Raw genomic sequence first — 20001 nt, 5'->3', positions numbered from 1 at the left:
ATTCTCTTGGAGTGGGGCTTCCCACGCAGGAAGAGGTCTCATGTCTTTCCACCTCCACCCTACTGCTAGTCATGTTTCTGTCCCAAACCATATACTAGCTTTAGGGATTGCCCCATCCCTCTGAGCTGATTAACACACTTAAACGTGGAAAAATTACTCAAGGGGGAGAAAAGTAAATAGTTTTCTGTTCTTGGTACAGAGGTGAGCTGTGTGGCTGAGATTGGGTACAGAGGCAGGGAGGAAGATGGGAGCAAGGTAGCATCTGACATGCACATATGACCGTATTTTAGAGCTTACAGCTGTATTTTCTAGTTGGGACTTAGTGTGGGCACAGTGTGGTTCATGTCTGCTTCCTTTTTTCTTGTGAACACCCAAAATACCTGCTGCTTCTGTTGATGCTTTGCTGTGATTCCTGCTTGAAGTCTGGTGTAGCATATGGGAGTCTGAAGAATGGGCTGAATTGCTGCTGTCCCCACTTCTCAGCCTCCTGCTGCAGAGTCCCCATGAGTGTCACTCCTGTACAACACTGGCATCCACTTCCTACCCCGGCACTGCTTCGCAGCCGTGCACTGCTGGCCCCAGGAGGATGCTTCGATGTCCGAATGGGATATCGCAGCGCTTCCTTTGCCAAGCATCCTTCTTGCAGCAGGCAGGCCAGCACTTGCGTTTCCCAACTGGCAAGTCAGCAAAGTGCTTCTGCTCTTCAGTCTCCTTCTTTGTGTTCCTTGTGCTGGTCCCCTAACTGGGGCTTTATACTGGTGACCCCAGGTGACATTCTTCCCAAATGCCAGTAGCCTTGTCACCAGGTGAGTGTGGCCCCAGGCTGCCCCACTCCAGGGCTCTCCAGTGGCCACAGCAGTAGCTTTGCAGCAGAGCCCAGCCGCGGGCAGGGGCGGCAGCCGGTGCTGGGTGTGGAAGGGCTTTGCAGGGCTGTGCAGCTCAAGAACAGCTTTGCAGCCCTGTGGCTGTGCCCTGCGGAGGTGCCTTACTGGCATGTGTGGGTGGTGCCACCTGTGACTATGTCAGCGGCCCCTGTGGCTCCATCTGCAGTGGTCCTGCTTGTCCTGCCACTATAGAGCCTTAGCAATGTCACCTGCCTGTGAGGTTCCCACTGTCACCCCGGGTAATTACCTCCCCACAAGTGCCACATTCTGGTATTGAGTTTTGCATTTTCCTTCTATTTCTATATTTTTAAGTGAAAAGGAAGTGAACGTGATGTCATGCAGCTGTCTGAAAGTTGCAGTAGTGAGCTTCACTCCTGTGGGACCCCAACATGAGGAAAACTAACAGGGGTCAGATGTTGCGATGAACATGTGTTGAGCCCCACTGTCACTGCTGGTCTCTCCCTCATCCAGGAAAGACTTGGAAAGTCCAGACAACTGAGAAGTGCCCTGCTCTGCTCTCTGGTTGAAATAATCCCTTTGGCTGGAATTGCTTAATAAATGACTAGTTCTATCTTTGCTTTTTACCTTTCCCCCATGGACAACACAGACTGGTGAAGAGTGAATGTGAGGAGCATGGCGTGGCGATTCCTTTACCGGGATTTTTCCTGTGAGCACAGGCCGCCGTGTTAAACAAGAAGGTGCAAGCTGGCTCTGTGGTGCTGTGCCGGGGCCTGGCTTGCCCCTGGGACTACATGGGCCCTGCTTCCTGAGCAGGAGAGCTGCTTTATGTTGTGGTTTTACTAAATGAATTCAAAGCTTGGCCTTCCTCCAGGCGAAGTCTGGGCCAAGTGCCAGCGGAGCAGCCCCTAGGGAGAGCACTGGAGCAAGGAGGGGCCAACAGCAGGGAAGAGCAGAGGAATCCAAGAAGGCAGATTTGCCTAGAAAACAGCTCTGTTTCCATCTGCTGGGTCAGGAGTTGCTATAGGAACTGGGATGATAGAGGCAGGGCCATCTCCTGGGCCTGTCTGTGTGTGCGGAGGGAGGGAGGAGGGAGGAGTTACTCAAGTTTGAACATATCATGTGTGCTGGTGGAAAGTTGCAAGGAATGTCGAAACTACAGCCTGGCTCAACCTATGGAGTTCAAAAGAGACATGGCAGTTGTTCCCTGTGCTCAGCAGGCCCCGGGCAAGGCAGGTAGGGTCCTTCCAGCTTAACTCTGCTTTCAGCTTGCGATCAGCTCGCCCCCCGCGCGTTTCTGGTGTTGGCTAAAGCACAAATGCCGTCGGAGACTTGCTGGAAGTGGAGGGGGTTTGTAGAGGTGGCAGTGCTGAGAGGTGAAGACTTTTCTCCCTGGGCGAGTAGGAGGGAGATGGTGGCTCTTTGTACATTGTTTTTCATCCCACGGCTGTGGGAGGGTTGACAAATCATGGATATTCCCGCAGCGCTGCATGCCCGGGGCCCTCTGGGACCTGCGGGATCTGTTGTTGGGTAGAAATGTGAAGCTGGCTGGTGTAATTCTCCTGGACAGAAGTGGTTTCTGGGGCTGTGGCTCTCCGGGAAAGCCCATGGTGTCTGATCTCTGACATGCTTGCCTGAAATGTTTCAGGGCTAAGGCTGAGTCAGATACACAAAAACTGGGGCTGGCAGCGAGTTACTTGTGGATGGTGGGAAGGTGGAGGGGGGGACATGCTCCTGCCCTGTGTGAGTTCTGTGGCTGTGCATCGCCTGTGTTCCCTCACCTCTCTTTCCGAGGAGGTGCACCGTCCCCTCCTGATGCACCTACTGCAATTTTTGTCACTGTCAAACTTTCTCAAGCTGCAATTAGCCCAAAACACAAGAGTATGAATATGCAGGAAGCTGTTCCTGAGAATCCTTGTTGTTAGGGTTAACCACGGGGCTCTCCAGTAGCAGTCCCTCCAGATAAAATAGAATTATTTTCCCTGGTAAACCCCTCGTTCCAGGTGCTGAGAACTTTCTAAAATAGCCATTTGCACTGGAGTGTTCCAGGGTCGCTCACTGCTCCTCCGGTACTTAATAGGTTTGGCTGAAATTTCATCTCCTCTTTTTGTGTGTCAGAGGATAATTTTTGCTAATAAAAAAAGGTGGGTAATGTTGTTTCTCTTCTTGAGAGGCTGCACAATAAGCTGCTGAAAACTGAAATGCGATCTCTATACACAGATGCAAAGCTTGCCAAACTGGATTAGATCACAGCCCACCTACTCAGGCACCCATCTTATCTCAGGCAGCGGCTGCTTGGCACATCACGCATGAAAGCCCAAGAGCTCGAATGCAGACAAATGTGGAATAACCTGCCCGTGTAGGAGAACTTTCTGGTCACATTAATTATTGGTTTGCTTATGCCTGGCTAGATGAAAATTTATATCCAGTGTACTCTTCTACTCTGCTAATGAAATCGCAGATGTTCTTATTATGTAGATCCACTTCCAATATTTTATTGAATTACTCCCACATTGCTCTCTGGCAGCATGTCCCAGAGGCTTAATGTGCATGGTATGCTATGGAATTTAATTTCCTCAGTTTTAATTTGTTGTTTTTTAATTTAAGTTCCTTTTCAGTATGGAGAAGGAACTAAATGGGACGCTTTTTTTTGGTCTAAGCATCATTATTTTATGTATTTCTTTTTTTCCCCTCATCTCTCCTGTGTCTTTCCTCTTTGCCTCAAACAGTCCCAGGATTTTTCTTTGGCTACCTGCCTTCTGTGTAATTGCTAAATCTTACTTATTCTCTTTGGGCTCCTGTTTTCTGTTCTGTCCTGAGAAAATTTTATCAGAATCGGCTGTTCTGTCTTTCCATAGCTGTGAAATCCTGCTAGAGCTTTTTCAGTGTTCCTGTCTTTTTCATTTGTTTATAAGCAAAACATTTGCTTTGATTGCTTGAAATGCATTGTGGTAAGCAAAGATCTTCTCTGAACTGTCTATAGTCATGTTAGGTATTTTGCTGGAGCATTTAGTTAATTGAAATTTCATCTCTGTACATGAGAAGTTAAAATTTATCTTGTAGAGTTGTTCTAGTAAATAGTAAACCCAGCAGAATATGGTTAGACCTGCCTGGAAATCCTCGCTGGAGTCTCCAGGCTTGATGTAGCAATTTCAGCTGATCCCTCAGTGTTGCCACTCACTGCTCCCATCTTTGCCAGGCACTTCATAAATTAAACTTTAAAACCACTTTGTGTAGTAAACAAAGTTTGCTCAAGCAGAATGTAACAGCTGTGTGTACCAAGGCTTTGCGTTCTTGGTTAGATGCACTGATGCACATTCTACTCGGCCTCTGAAGAAATGATACCCACCGAGGACACGACCTGGCCTGTGCCCTCTGATTCAGGCCAGTGTGCTGTGGGAGGGCAGTAACACTTTCCACTTACTGCATTTTGGTATTTGGAGTTATTTCAATCTGTGGAATGCTGTAAGTGATAATTTTTGCTTCTTTCTGATACTGGAAAAGCTTCAAGTTTTGTATCTTTATGGCTTTTCATTTATAAACATTTTTTGGTAAGACTATAGCAGAGCCAGTAGTGCTCCTCAAGCTAAGGGCAAGATCTGTGCCAGTGACAGGTGCACTGAATTTTTGTTTTATGAACGTGAAGAGACATTTTACAAAACTCATAAAATGTAGCTTTTGGTAGTATCAGCATTTCTGTGGTGGTTTGATGGAAACTAGATGGCCAGCTAAATTAGTGGATGTTCCAAAATAGTGTTTCTGGTTTGATTTTTCACTGAACCATCTCTTAGAGTTTGGCTTCTACCCTTGCAAAAAACAGCAGCTTCTCAGCTTGGTGCTGGATACTATTTGCTGCTGTATGTGACTTTGCTTCCCTTCTGGTTTTTCAGAGTCTGTCTCAGTAATCATGTTTTATCTTTTAAAGAGTTCACTAGGAGCAATTTGCAAAAAACCTTGTGGATAAGTAGCTGTTACTGTAAAGTAGGTATTTTGAAAGGTAGGCAATTAGTAAGGAAAGCTAAAGATGATTGAAAAAACATGGCAAATATATCTCAGAGCAGTAAGAAATATTTTAATATATGTATAACAAATTTAATCGCTGGTGTTTATATTGTTAAGAGGTTTAAAAAAACCCCCAACTGATTGCTAATAACAATACAGAGAAGTAAAACATTTCCTGTGTTTGGGGAGAAGCTAGATGATGTACTCTCATTTATGAGGACATCTAAATACCTTCTGTTGCACTGGTAACGAGGGAGGGTGTTAAACAAAAGATAACATTTTAAAGTCTTTGAAACTTGAGCAAGATTGGAACCTGTTTGTTTAAAACAAATTGGCAAAACAACTTTCTGAATCCTGGCTGCCGATGTGTAACAAATCTGGGAAGAGCGAAAGAGTTCCAGAAGTTTGGGAAAACACAAATGTTGTAGCAGTGTTTTAAAATAGAGTGGGGAGCACATAACCAACAGGCAGTTGAGACTAGCCTCCATCCAGAGCAAGATCTGGGGAAGCTGGTGCATTTGTAAATCGGTGTCAAATTAAAGAAAGAACATGCTCAGTGATCCGTGTGCTCTGATGGGAAGCAGATCATGTCCGAAAAGTCTTCAGATTGTGGTTTTTAATGAGATTCCTGTATCGGTTGCCAAAAGTAAGTGTGGTGACATCATATACCTGGATCCTGACTAAGTTCCCTGCTGTTCACCCAAGGCTGCTGCTCCCGGGAGGCAGAAGAGGCTCTGCTGTGGCAGCAGAGTGTGTTGGCTCCCCCTTGCCCTGGGCAGGGTCTGATGTCTGGCGTGTCCTTCATGTTCTACTAGGGTGCCTCACCACTGCTGGTGGGCACTGAACTGAGAAACACCCTCTTGAGCAGTTTTGGTGTTATCTGGTCTTTATTTGCTGTTAGTTTAACCAGTCCCTGCTCTCTTGCTGTGCTAAGGTGGCACTGTCTCAGTTTCCGTTCTGCTGATCAGTACTGTGTTGAATAAGTTGTTTTAAAACAAGTGCCACCTGATACCTCAAAAATAGTTACCAGTGGGAATTTGATCCACACAGTCCCTAAACAGAGGACCATGGAGTAGTGATCCAGCCATGCTCTGGCATCAGTATGGGATAAACTTGGTTATTCCCAAGTTTGCCCATGAAGAAGCCAAGAGTTGTAGCAAAATCTGATCAGAGCTGTCCCACTGCCTGGACAGAGCCTTGGTCTCACCAGTGGTGACTTGGGAGAAAATATTAAGTAACTTAATACTGAAATTTAGCTTCACTGAGGAAGTTGATGGAGCCAGAGTGGTTTAGTTGGGACAGGATAAGTCTTTGGGATACCAAAGAGCAGATTATCAAGACAGAAACAGGCTCTTTACTAAGATGCATAGCAGGAAGAGTGAAAGTGATTGCTGACTGAAATAACAGGAGGTCCTGCCTTGGCATAAGGAGGGGTGAAATTTTCCCTCTGTGGACAGTCAAGCAGTAGAAGGGGTTGTCCAGAGAGGTGGGGGAGTGTCTGTCCTTGAATGTTTGTAAGACCCAGCTGGGCAAAGTCCTGTGCAGGCTGCTCTGAAATTGGTGCTAACCCTGCTTGGAGCAGGAGGTGGGATTAGATACTCTCCTGAGGATCTCTTCTAGCCCAAATAATTCTATGACTCAGTAACCTGATCTCCTTTTGAATGCAAGTTTGAGTATAGTTAAGTAATAGGTTATGGCGGAGCCCCTTGAGAATGGGGAGGGAGGAAGGTGGTTTAGATTGAGTGCTCTTAATACTCCATCTGTCATCTGTGTGGTTAACATGTCATATATATGGTTGCTATGCGAGACCCTCACAGTGGAAGATTGTAGGTCTTGAGAGGACTATTGCTAACTTGTAGTTGATATGTTTTAAGGACAGTTTTAAAAAAAAGCGTAAGCAACCTCTTCAAAAGCTGAAGAGAGATGCCAGTGTAAGGAATAGAGTGAAAACATCTATTTATCACATACTCTCGGGTGCCTGTTCTGCATGGGAAGGAAGCTCTGGTAAGGGACAGTGATCACTGCTGCTTGGGCAAGAAGGATAATCAGAGCTTTTTGTTTGTGCACATCTGTTCTCCTGCCACTTCTGCCTTCCCTGAATCATCTGTCATACAGAAACAGCGTGACTGGAGCCTGGAGGCTGCTCCTGACTTGAGGGGACCTGTGTTTTGGAGGGCTTGCTGAAATGCATGAGGCTCTGCTTTCGCCTGCTGCTGGGTTTAGGGTTCCTGGGCACAGGTGTGTTCATGCCCTGTGTAGAGTTGGGACATGCCTGGCAGGTCTGCCTGGGTCTTGGGAAGTGCCTTGCCCTAGGGTTGGTGGGGAAGGGTAGCTATGTTTCTGGATTATCTAAGAACCACCCATTGTTAGTACAATTAATTGCATTTCCTTATCTTTAGCTTTGCCTTTCTAATGGCTTCTAATTTTGGCCTCGTTACTTTGATGGATTAAATTACATTTGTTCATTTATCCCTAAATCTGATTTTGTGACACAAGTGCTCTGTGCAGTTTCACAAACCAAGGGCACTCCACTCCTGTGGGACTGGCCAACAAGCAGTGGGAAAATGCTGGAAGATTTGTGGGTCTCCAACTCATTTGCAAAAACACCCACACCTTTCTCTGGGCTGTAGGTAAGGCATTTCATGTTTGAGTCCATGGGCTGAACCTTCTCCCAGTGTTAAATGGCTGTGTCATAGGTGACTGCAATGCTATTTTTCTCCTAAAATGCAGCAAGACTGAGGTGTCACTTTTTTTCAGAATAGCACTATTAAATTGGATGTTTGGCTACAACATGGAAAACAAGGTTCAAACCTTCCTCAGCCTCAGGGCAATCCTATTACCCACACCTCAAGAGGGTGACCACAAAGTAACTCAGTGTTCCCATTCTTCTGCCACTGCCTCAGACCCAGCTCCGTGGTGTCCCTGTGCCCATCCCATGTGCCACTCCCTTGCCTTGCGGTCCCTTTCTTAATCCCATGTGTTCTTTTTTGTCTCTTGTGGTGACAAGTCCCCTAATACCACCTCAAAGATCACATTGGAGCCTATTCCTGTCTCACTTTTCCTGTTGCTGTCTCTGTCTTCTCACATGCATCGTGATTAACCTAACCTTTTCATCTAAAATCTGGTTGCTTTTATCTGTCCAGCCATGTTGCTGCTCTGGCTATTGCTTGTGGTGTCACTGTTCCTTCTCTACATCCCCCACCACATTCCTGACAGTGCCATGGGGTTTTGAACTTTCAAGCCATCTCTGCTGGTGCCCATATCCAAGATCTCCAGTTGCAGCCTCGTGCTTCATTGCCAGGATCTTGCTGGGGCTGCTCAGCTCCCCTGTTACTGGTTAGTGTGCTGATTTTTTTGGTGTCGGTGTTTGCACTTGGTTTGTCCAGGTGCCACCTGTGTGGCATGCAGAGACCTCTCCCCATGCTACCTGGTTGACTTGAGTCTAGTGAAGGCCACAGAGACCACGCTCGGAGTTCACCAAAGGGAAAACTTGCTGCCTTCTCTGAAGGCTCCCGCACAGGCAGCATAGCTGTTCTGATACTGGTCCCATCTGTTCACCCGAGAGTGGGTAGCTGTCTTGTCAGGCTAGCATCCCTGCTCTGCTTTTTCCCGTCTTATGAAAGTTGGCTTCATTAGAAGCTACTGCTTGTCCTTAAGATTGTTGTCCCCATGCACTCTTAGCATGATGCCAGCTGAGTTGCAATGGCAGAATCTGTTACTGGTAAATAGGAATGTACAGGGAGGAGATGACTGGGGCTTCAAAGCCCACTTAAAACAAAATTGATACCAGCAGCAAAGAAGTATTTGAATTGTAAACTAAGCAAAATGTTTGAAGATGTGATCGGAATCCTTTCTGCTGAGTGTTTTCATCAGGAAATTTTTTGGCCCAAACTGGAGCTGCATGGGCTGTAAGCGTGTGCTGCAGAGGAAGACTGCTGCATTTGGGGTATTGCAGATTTATTCTGAGGCAAAGAAATGTTCCACCATCGGTGTGGAGCCACAGAAATGGAAATCATGCTTTCCAGCCTTTATTACTTCAGATATTGTCTCGATTAGTTGCTTTGCTCTTTCCTCCTTGAATTCCTTTAGGAATGCTAGGAGATACAGTCCAGTCCTCCTGACCATTCCTGAACCTCTTCTGAGGATACTTTGATTTAGGGTAGATCCTGTTGTAATACATAGAGTGCATCATACAGCTGTGAGTCTTGATCATGACTGGAGTTTCTTGGCGCAGTGCTGGGCATCTGTAATGGGATTCCAGCAGCAAACCCTAAGGTCCCACTCCAGGGTAATGATCTGCGAAGGAACCAGTTAAAACAAATGCCTGTTTCAGTTGGGATCTAGAGAGGCTTGCAAACATGCCAGACCTCCATAATGGATCTCTGGAGGGAGAACAGTACCTGGAGGAGCTCCAAGTCCCACCTTCTTCATGCACATCACTAAAGAATAGCTCCCTCCTGTGCCCACTGTGCTTTTGCTCGCAGGCCCCATGCTGTGCTGGGGACAGTGCTGGGTCACAGCAAGCTGTTTCTCTGCAGAGAGATGGATTGACTTTTTAGACATGGTATCTACTGGGTATATTGGGAAAAACTGCCCTCTTTTGCATTTCTTAGTGAGTTTTTCAGCAAGTAGATTTTTTTTTTCCACTCTTACAATGATTGTAACAGGATTTTATTCTCCTGCAGCCAGCTGTTAGCAATTAGCAACTTGATCCATTCAGTCCTGAGAACAGAGTTTAACACTTTCTTGCCTCTGTGAGGATGTTGCTAATCCTGTTTTTGCTGGTTTTGGGCTTGTGCTGTAGTTTTGGCACTTTCTGTGTATGTGTGGGCAGGTCAGGAAGAAGGGTGTGAGTACAGCAAGGGACTTAATGCAACTGAAAGAGCTACAAAGAAAAGTTACCAAGTTGTCTACCCAGAAAAAAACATTAAGATGATGATTTCCAAGCAGTTTGTGCAGAGGCTTCTATCTAGTAGTATGTTCCAGTGTGTTCTAGCACTGGGAAGTGTTGAGTTTGGAAATCCAATCTACTACTAGCTGAGATTTAGACTCAGCAGAAATCAACATCAGTAGTTCTTCAAACAGTGATTTCCAGTAGTACAAGCTCCTGAGCAGAGCTGAGGCTCCTCTAGATTGAGATGAGTGAAAAACACTCATGGTGACCTTGCTCAAGGGAATAACAGCTGCTGCAGAGTACTAGATGAGAAATGACACTATTTGCTCCCTGTGTGCAGCCCTTCTCTTGGGAGTCACAAACATGCACTTTGGTGGTCTAGGACCAGGAACCAAGCGGGGTAGGAGGAACAAGCCCAGCACAGTCTGAACCCAGCTTCTGGGGTCCCTGTATAGGGCTGAACTGCTGTAAATATTTATCCACTCTCACATACAGAGGTGAGATTTGTGTTGCCAAGCTGTGGCTACATGGAACTGATGCTAGTCCAGACCAGTCATTTAGGTTCCCTCTGTCATCAGCGAAGATAGACACGTTTTGAGAGGCTTCATCCGGCTCATCACGGATGCTATTTAGGCAAGGGCCAAATTGAAAGCCAGTTTTTGTCAGCATAGAGCTGCAGCCAGGCGAGCTCTAGAGCCAGCACTGAAGGTTTCCTTGTCTTTCTTGCAGGTCAGGCTGGTCTCTGGTCACATTTTCCAGTTTTGGCTTGCAGTTCCCACAAGCTGCACCACTGCTGCTTGACCTGCTGAGCTCCACATGCCCATCAAGCCCTGAGAAGCCCTGGGTTCACAGGGTGCTGGCTGCAGCAGGGTGTTACCCCAGCCCATGGCTTTCCTCCAGTGCTGGTTGCTGGCTCAGTGGCAGGAGCTGATGTGGTACTTGGGGCATTTCTGTGTGATTCTCCATGTCCCCACCTCATTCCCTCTTCCCTCCTGTTATCTTTTACATTCTGATCGCTGTATTCAAGCAGTTAGGTGATGTGACTGGCTGTGTGGCAATACAATCGGTGTGATTTAGAACATGGTGTGAGCTTTGTATAAAGCAAATAGGTACTTAAATTATGGTATTTGGTCTGTACCTGGTTGAATGAGATAATGTTGCTCTTTGTGTTACACATCACATTATTATATTGCTGTGACATTGGTGTCTGTTGTCATAACTTGCATGTCATTTTGAGAGCATGATAAACTTACCACAACTACCCATGTCAAAAGACAAAGTCCTTACACTTAAGACTCAGCTTAGTGCTTTTCACTCAGGGCAGTTGCTGATCTAAGCTGGCCTGTGAGCTCTGTGCTGATGGCAGAGGATGGGTGCTCCTTCATCCCAGTGCTCTGCTGCAGGTGTCTGCCTCGCTGCTGTTGATCCTTCTTTGCTGGGCTTTTGGATCAAATGGGAAGCCAGAGCATTTGAACACTTAGTGATGTCTAGGGTTGCTCTCATGTTTTTTTTTTTTTTTTTCCGCTTCAGTAGCGGGCTCTGGTCCTCACCTAGCCATGTATGATTGCACTTTCAGTACTCTCTGGCCACCCTTTCCCTTAACCCTGGCCAAGTTAGAGGGAAATCTGAGTGTGTGTTTTGGTGGGAGCTAGCCTGTGCTTTTACAGATGCCTGATCCTCCCTCCCTGTTTGCCAGGCTCTGTACTAGGCCCTGCCGGGGTGACAAGGGTGTGGACTGTATGTGTGCTTGCCCTTTGCCATCTGAGGCCTCCAGTACAGCTGGCAGCTTTTAAACCTCCAGCTGAGAAGCCACCTGGGAGATGTCTCCAAGCTGCTGTTCTCCTGCCAGGGTCTCCTCAGCAACTTGCAGCTCTGTTCAGTGGCTGGTCCGGCATGGGAACCCAAGGCAAGGATCTTCTCCAGCCCAGGTTACACCCACATAGCCCAGCTGATCTGGGCAGACACCTGGGTCATGGTCAGGGCACTCCATATACCACCAAACAGCTCTCTGTTCCCATTACCTCCTCCAGGAATGTGGTTAAAGTTAAAGCCTTGATGTGCGTGGCACTTTCTCATGTCCTGTGGGAGGACAGTCTCCTCTTGTACTGGACCCTCTGCAGTTCCCCTTGTCAGTCCTGCTTTGGGAGCCTCCAGGGCACCCTAACAAATCACCTGTATAGATTAACATCCACCAGGCCTGTTTTCAGATTCTGCTGCAAAAATGTCTTTACAAAATGTCCTTCTGCATGGCTGCAAGAATTCTCTGCACCATGGTACTTGCAGTCTATCATGGGATGGTGGGAATTGGTATGTTTGTATCTGAGATCACTCACACACACACCCCCCCCCCATTTCAGGGGTGAAAGACAACCTTGGATACACACATAGCTTGAGAGTGCTTGGGCAAAACCTCTGATTGCCAGACCCTCCTGCTGAGATATGGGCTGCCTTTTCTCTCCAGTGCTTTGTGTTTGCGTACGCAGTGCCTGAGGTGCCACAAAATCACAGAACCTTGCGGTCTCCTTCCTCCCAGCCTTGGTTGAGGTGCTCACATGGGGCACAAGAAGTGACTGAAGCAGGGAAGGGTTCTGGTAATTTTAAGGTCTTTTTTGTTTTGCTTGCATTGTTGCATGGCTGGGCACAGCACAGCTGGGCACCATCCACTCATCATTAGTTTCCCCTCCTGCATGTGTATTTGGCTCTTTTCCCAAGAAGGCACTTAGTTGTTTTTCAGGCTCAGAGCCATCTGTTCTGATGGAATCCGGCAGGGACAATGGCCAGTAGCAAATCTTTAGGAAAGAGAATAAAAACAGGGCAAGCCTCAGTGATTCTAACCCCGATTTAGCTTCTGGGTGTCTAGCAATCTGTGGCTGGGGGATTTCCTGAGCCAAAGGTTTTACCTTCAGATTTAAGAAGCCATGGTGTATCTTTCTGCTGTGAATGTAGTCAGTTGTTTTGGTATCCATGGCAACTCACGGCTGTGACTTGTACAATTTAATTATGTTGGGTGGAAAAAAATACAGCCTTTTGTTACAGATCTCTGAGATAATGGCATCTGATGCTCTTCTACGCATGTGCGCATTGGCATAGTGATCGTCCCTTTTTTATCTTCTCTTCCTTTACTAACAAATCCTAACGTTCAATTTTGCCTTTATTACTACAACTCTGAGGATTCTTGAGCAAACACCCTCTGGTCCTGGCAACTTGTCATTTACTGATTTGTTCTGTTTTCTTTTCCTCTGACATTTTGATATGAGACAGAGCCTCTAACCTGCTTTCTGTAAAGCTATCTTCCAGGATGGGAACCTCCCAAGGCTCTTTGTAGGACACAAAGAATTCACATAACTGCTGATATGACCTTGTGTCCCTTTAGGTGTTATCATGGCTTTCCACTGAAATTGCCAATGTTTAAGCCCTTTGCTATTTTCCTTGTTTCCAAACAGGAAATTAAGTGTGCTTGCATGTGAGTGCACATGGTCTTTTGGCAGAAATGTGGACATGTCGGTAGAGATTATTTTCACCCTGTTTTAGACACTTATCTTAAGGTTGCGTGACAAGTTACAGAGTGCCCCCTTGGCTACTTGGAGTAAGCAGCTCATGCAGAGAGAGGTGTGTGTTGGGTGGATAAGCCCCACTTGGGGAGTCTGCTTGGACTGTCCAGCTGTAGGCACAGCTTCAGTACTTGTTAATATAATAAGGAAAATGAAGAATCAGTGGGGGGAGAGATTACTTTGCAGTGGACTTGTTTAAGAGCAGTTAAGAGAGTATGTCCGCACAGTAGTCATGGTAGCTGAGCTCCTAAAAGCTGAATTTCATTAATAGCTGTAGAGATGGTATGGGTAGTCAGGCAATCATTAGTTCTTCACTAAGCCTCTGATCAGGGGAATGGGTCAGAGTAGGGCTGAGGTAAAGACACTCTTGAAGGCATGGAAGATTGCCTAACCCATCACAAAGCAATGACAGTATAGCAAGTCTGCAGCACCGAGAAGTCCTGTCTTTGGGGGACTCTCATGTTCTCTCTTTGCTTTGTCTTTCAGAAATGTAGATGGCAGCCACTGTCTTTGAAGGACTCGCACCCATCTGACCCTGCGCAGCACCTCCGACTGCTACCATGATCTTCTGCATGCTGCTGTTGGCCTCACTGCCTGAGCCATCTGGCACCGAAGTCAACCCTGGTAGGGAGCTGCCAGGCTGGGAGAGGAATCTGGTTGCCCAACTTTCATATGCTTGTTCTCAGCCTTTCTTTGACTCTCATGGTGAATGCATATGAATGTACATAAATATAATCACTAATGTAGTTCCTGAATGCCTTCCTCTGCGCTGAGATGGTCAGTCTTCCTTGAAAGGTGTGCTGGGGTGGGATACCTCTCCTGACAGTCCCAGAAGGGCTCAGGCACATGGATATACTCCTTTCTCTGCCCACTCAGAAGGTCTGTGCTTTCAGCAGGTCTGTTTTGAGCTCTGATTATTCCTTCATCACTTTGACCATGTGGCCTGCAGAACAAACCTGGGTCTAGACTGGCTCAGAGATACTGTGCTCACTCTGGAAAGCAAATTACTAGTCAGCAAAGAATAAGCCACAGCTCTCCAGCCAGCAAGAGGGGTTCTGGAGAGAGAAGTGTGGAAGGAAAGGTAGAAAACTCTACCTGGCCCAAAGCTGGGGTGGAGACAGGGATATGAGCCTATGAGTCCCTGTGGAGGGCATGACGTCTTATCCTACAGGATTTGGCAAGTTATAATCATGATGGAGATGAGTGAGATAATGGTCTGCAATATATTGCAAAAGTCCCCATAGCGAGATGGTTTGTGCTGGAGACAGTCTGTGAAATAAATGAGACTAATCCTTTTCCAGCTTGGCTGAAGGTGTGGTGAAGCAGCCTGAGGGCCTTCGTTTGCTCTGCTGGGTCTGGCTCTGGAGCCATTTGGCTGGGTCTGGCTCTGACCCTGCACTGGCCTGTGGGTCTTTTCAGAGGTTTGAGGTGGTGCTGCAGCCAGCCTGGGGTGAAGCGAGGCCCGTGGGGAAGCTCAGCAGGCACTCTTGGGCCCCCTTGTTACTCAGCTGTTCTCTGCACTGCGTGTCCCCTACACGTCCAACTTTGAGCTGGGGTTGCCATCTGGTTCAGGATATCAAAACCTAGTGGAAGAAGAGGGAAGACAGTGGATAGAGGGTCAGTCACCCAGATTCCTTTTGGTGGTGGTGGTAAGCACAGAGGTTAGCACACTCAAAGGAGCAGGAATAGCTCCCTGGTCACCAGATCCGGGGAGGTGGGCTGGGCTCTGAGCACAGGGCCGTGGTCCCACCCTCCTGCAGTAGTCTTTTCCACCAAGAAGTAAGCATGTAGCTTTGCTCATGCTTCTCAGTTCTGCCTGTGACTTCCTCAAGCAGTTTTCGTTCCCAGGTCCCACAGCTCAGCTGTCTCTCTGTCCCAGGGGTCTGTGCCCTGTTGTTCCCACCCAGACTCTAGCACACCCATAGCCCAGCTGATGCTCCTTGGCAGCAATGCCCACGGGCTCAATGGATTATCTTGACCTCCTGATCTGTTCCAGGAGTGGTCTGAAGCACCTTCTGCATTGCCTTCTAAACCAAAGGGGCTGATTTATGGATGATTTCAGACCTATGTCAGAAGGATCCTGTGGAGTCCTGCCTGGCATCAGTTGTTTGACCTCACTAACAGAGATGAGCTGTGACATTTTTTTCAGCCTCAATGTATCCTGTCTGCCTGGCAGGTGAGTGTGTCCCCTGAATGCGTAGTAAAGGGTCAGAGATATCTAAGGAGGAGTCCTGGTGGCATCAAAACAGAACCCAAGGATGGCTTTGCTTGAAAAGATGTGCATTTTGGTGAGAGCCTCATGCTGCTTGTTTTGGTGAAAGCAACAGCCACCCAGAGTGCATCCCTTGGTGCCAGGGACACTCTGGTGTCTATCTGCCAGCCCTGGTTTTGTGAATAAATGAGTTTTGTTAAGGTCTGCAGTAAGTCCTGGTCCCCTAGAGTCCTTCCCAACCAGCTAGCTCACCATCTGGGATTGCTGTAGAGTTTGCACTTGACCTTTAAATAAGGTGTGACCAGACAGGACTCCACTGCAGAAACACTTGTTGCTTTCAGATGATGACCCCACCCTGTTGGAAAATCTTCAGATATTGCAGTGTTTTTATTCTCTTTCCAGCAATAATCAGAATGTACTGGTCTGTGGTGGGACAGGTAAGAGTGAAGACTAGTTGAGGCTAGTTTAGATTACTAAGCTTGTTCAGAATCAGAGCAGGATTAGATCTCGTGGTTGGCTTTCAGCAGCCACAATCATCATGCTTGATCCTAGCCAGACACCAGTTGCCTCCTGGTGAATTCTTCTGTAAACAGGCCTCTTAAGAAACCTCAGATGTATGAATGAATGTTCAGGGTGAGATCTGAGGCCCATCCAGCTTGGTGTGGTGGCTCCAGCAGGGTCCCATCCTTGTTGGTTCTGGAAGAATGCACAGATGGACAGGCACCCAGCAGTGCTTTACCCCAGGTATGCTCTCAGCTCGCTGCAGTCTGCTGCTCAGGAGCTTTCTGAGCTAGCACTTGTGTATTTGCTTGTGGTAGCTGTGAGTTGTCTATCTGATTTTTGAATCCATGTGAACCTTTGGCATGTAGAGTGTTTAATAGATTAAGGATGCATATATTGTTTTTGAACTCAGCTACCTGATCTTTTGATGCCTCCTGGTTCTTGTATTTTGAGAGATAGTGAGTAATTGTTCAGGATATAAATCTATCATACTTCAGTAATCTCTTTTGTAACGAGGCTGTTACTGTCCTTTTGCATAATCTGTGTTGCCTTCTCTGCCTTCTGATGGGATAAAGAGCTCTATTCCATATCTGACTGGTGTCTGACCATTAATACACACAGTGGTGTAATGGTGCTTTCTAGTTTGTTTTGTATGTTTCCATAACTGCTTTTTTCTGGTATCATCAGCAAACACTGTCACCTCACCACTCATCTCCTTTACAAGATTATTTAGGAATACAGAACATCACATATTCATTTGATACTGTACTTGAGAACATCTGCAGCCAAACCCTATTGAAACAACTTCGATTTGCAAATGGTGCTACATTGAAAGCTGCAGGCAGTTATTCGGCCTGAGGTGGTTTATTCTCTGTGGTGGTAACAAGGTGGGTTTCACGCCTCTGTCTTTTCTTGTAGTTTCTGAACCTGGCAAACAGCTTTATTCAGGTTTGGTACAGGGGTGACAGTCCTGAGATACAGAAATGAGGAAGACAGGGAAGGCATGGCCCTCGCTGAGGGAAAGGCAGGCAGACCTGCTGGTACGGCAGCATGGTGGTGAGGATGCCAGCCGGGACGCGCGACACTGGGGGGACTGGAGCATGTGCTGGCACTTGCCTGTGTCACTGCGGGCAGGGGAGGAGCTGGGGCTCTTATGGCGGGGAGTCTGGGAGCTCAGAACACAGACCAAAAATCTATAGGGAAGTCCACTTCCTTTTTTTCTGGGACTTACCATTGACCATGTTTTTTGTCTTTTAATTGTTTAATGATTTAATCCCATATAACTTTCTTTTTAATCTGCTGTTGATGTCAGTCTGACAAAAATATCTTGCCTGTTTTGAGTACTTAGTCTTAATGAACATGTTAAGATTTTGAGTTTTCTGAAACATCTCTAATATTCCAAAACATGTTTAAAACTTGTCAGGGGAGAAAGCTTGTCCAGCTTGGATTTGTAAGATATACCTGCACTGTCTTTGGTGCATTGAGTTGTATTGAGCTTGCAGAGCTCTGTGGCTTGAGCCAGTTGTGTCTGTAGTCCCTGGAGGCACCAAGTTTGAGAGTCTTCTTGTGCCTGGAGGGAGATGCTTGCTCTGCTTGAGGCTGTAGGCAGGGAACAGACCAGGATGGGGCAGTGTGGCTGGGCAGGGGCTTGTGCTCAAATATAAGCTCTAACCTGCAGTGACAGAGCAGATGTTTCATAAACTAGTCTAGTCACCTGTCATAGAAGCTGTTTAACTTCTTGCCACTGGACTGGTGAAAATAAGTTGTTCCTGTTTGAATGGAAGTCAAGCATTCATTTTATTCCAGAAGAAAAATCATCTAACAAATTCTTCCTTTTTATGTAGCATCATTGTTGATAAATATTTTTTCATTGTAAAATAGATCCATGCAACCAGTAACACTAGTATGGTTTTGGATTTCATGTTCTTAAAATGTTTCTTTAAAAGGTTTTTTTGACTCGTCAGGACTCTGATACTGAGTGTATTTCATTACTTGCATTTTCAGTTTATGGTAATTATGAAGTACTTCATCCTTTTTATTTGCATTCTCTATTTTATCATTACTTTGTTTATTCCCTATGCATGATAGCCTTTTAATTAAAACTTACCTGGTGTTTTAGAAAGAATTGGTACTGATATTTCCTTTTTTTTTTACTTGTTTGTTTCCATTTTCAGCCATATGCCGTTACCCTTTGGGTATGCATGAAGGGACGATACGAGATGAAGACATCACTGCTTCCAGCCAGTGGTACGATTCCACAGGACCCCAGTATGCACGGTAGGTTCATCTCTGGCAAAAAATATAATCCTTTTTTCTTCTAGATATCCAGTATGTGATTAAGGAGTAAGTTCCTTCACCCTTGAAGAAACCTGTTTACTTAGCTTGTTCACTGCTTCTGTATTAAATCTAACTAGTGCATAGTGAAAGATCAAGAGAACAGTGGTCATGATCACAAGCTGTAATACAGGAAATTCTGATTCCATATTAAGAAAAAAAAATATCCTTCCCCATGAGAATGAAGTGGTGGGACAGGTACCCAGAGAGGTGCTGACATCTCAGTGTTTGGAGGCTTTCAGGACTTGGCTGTACAAGGCCTTGAGCAACACATTGTCACTTTAGAGTTAGCCCTGCTGTGAGCAGGAGGTTGGACTAGAGACTTCCAGAGGTTGCTTCCAACCCTCATCTTCCTGTAGTTCTGTGAATAAATCTCTAATGGATTTGTGACTTACAGGTCCGCCAGGTACAGTGCCCCTGGGATTCTTGTAGAGTGCTTTAAAATAAATCGTAGGAAATCATTTATGAGGATGAGATTTTCAACAGCATCTTATTGAGGAAATGGGCTGTGTCCACTTTGACTCAAAATACTGGAAATAGCAGAGTTAAGGAGTTGTTAAAAAGCAGCTAAAGGATTTTCTTTCAATGTGAAACAGTAGTTCTACAGTCTTTTTCATAAGGTTGACTTCTCTTTTTTGTCATTTCACTCAAAACTCCTAACTGATGATTCACAAAATACTTACAAACGTAAGTTCCCTTAGAATTGTTTATAATGATGATATCAAACAGTCCTACAGTTTTGGTGCAAGTCAGATATGAATTTCAGGTTAACTGTTACATATATGTTTATGATGGATTTGGGCAGTCCAAAATCATAATGCTCCTACTGCTCGATTTTTTTTTTAAAAAATTTCAGTCTGTGGTAGAGCAAAGATGCTGAGTGTCATGTGTTTTAATGGAGTTTGAACAAGCCTGTGGATCTGAAAGCTGGGAGACTTTGTTCTCCAAGGTATGGCTTATCTCTAGTTCTGCAAATATTTCAGGCATCACTTACCATCTGTTACCATCATCCCTTTGCTAGGGCAGCTGGATGTCCACAGGGTGAAGACACAAAGGCACCCTCTAGCTGATTGCATTTGGTTAGAGGTCATAATTGTCCTATGCAGATTTCTGTCCCTCTTCTTTCTGTCACCCTTCCTGCCTTTCTAATAACTTCTTTTGCTTACTACTTCGCTGTAAGAATGTCTTACACAAACAGGTGACCAACCTGAGACAAAAATCTGTAGCCTGTGCCTTGACCTTCACTGTTGTCTTGTGGGTGCTGCCTTCCTTGATGAACAGAGTTTGGCACTCACTGATCCCATCAATTAGAGACAGGATAGCTATCTGACAGACGAGAGCACTTCAAGGGCTTGCTGCTTGCTAAGAAGTCCCTGTTGCTAAAAGGTCCACGTGGTCTTTTTGTGTCTGGATAAATTTTTCACGTTTAAAGCTCACTACCCTGTGGCTAGCCGAGCTGAGGCTCAGAAGCCTAGGTAAGGCAGTGCTTCCTTGAGTGGCTCCACCTGCTGATATCTGTAGCACTCTGCTGGGCATGCAATCTCTGAGGATAAAAGCCTTAACCTTTGCAGCTGGTGCCACAATGTTCAACTTTGGAGCAGAGATCTTCATATTGTACACCCAGCAGTGTCTGCACAAGCAACTCTGAATTAAGGAAATGTGAAA

General features: G+C 46.1%; 1 protein-coding gene across 4 annotated transcripts in view; it reads left to right on the top strand.

Annotated features, from left to right (window-relative positions):
* The window catches only part of LOC104367169 (discoidin domain-containing receptor 2), a 60724-nt gene that overhangs the window by 14762 nt on the left and 25961 nt on the right, over positions 1 to 20001 (top strand). For 2 of the 4 annotated variants that reach the window (XM_042786835.1, XM_042786836.1), the window contains exons 2-3: positions 13776 to 13913; positions 18177 to 18279. In XM_042786835.1, the coding sequence (XP_042642769.1) occupies positions 13850 to 13913; positions 18177 to 18279 (167 nt within the window). In that variant the 5' untranslated portion in view covers positions 13776 to 13849. Of the gene's footprint in view, positions 1 to 1943; positions 2079 to 13775; positions 13914 to 18176; positions 18280 to 20001 lie in introns of those variants that run through there. The other 2 variants (XM_032999812.2, XM_032999807.2) reach the window with 2 other exon arrangements.

The sequence above is a fragment of the Tyto alba genome, unplaced genomic scaffold (assembly GCF_018691265.1).
Source record: "Tyto alba isolate M040663 unplaced genomic scaffold, T.alba_DEE_v4.0 Super-Scaffold_11, whole genome shotgun sequence".
Lineage (NCBI taxonomy): Eukaryota > Metazoa > Chordata > Aves > Strigiformes > Tytonidae > Tyto > Tyto alba.
The sequence above is the reverse complement of the archived record's forward strand: the minus strand, read 5'-3'. Positions and strand labels throughout refer to the sequence as shown.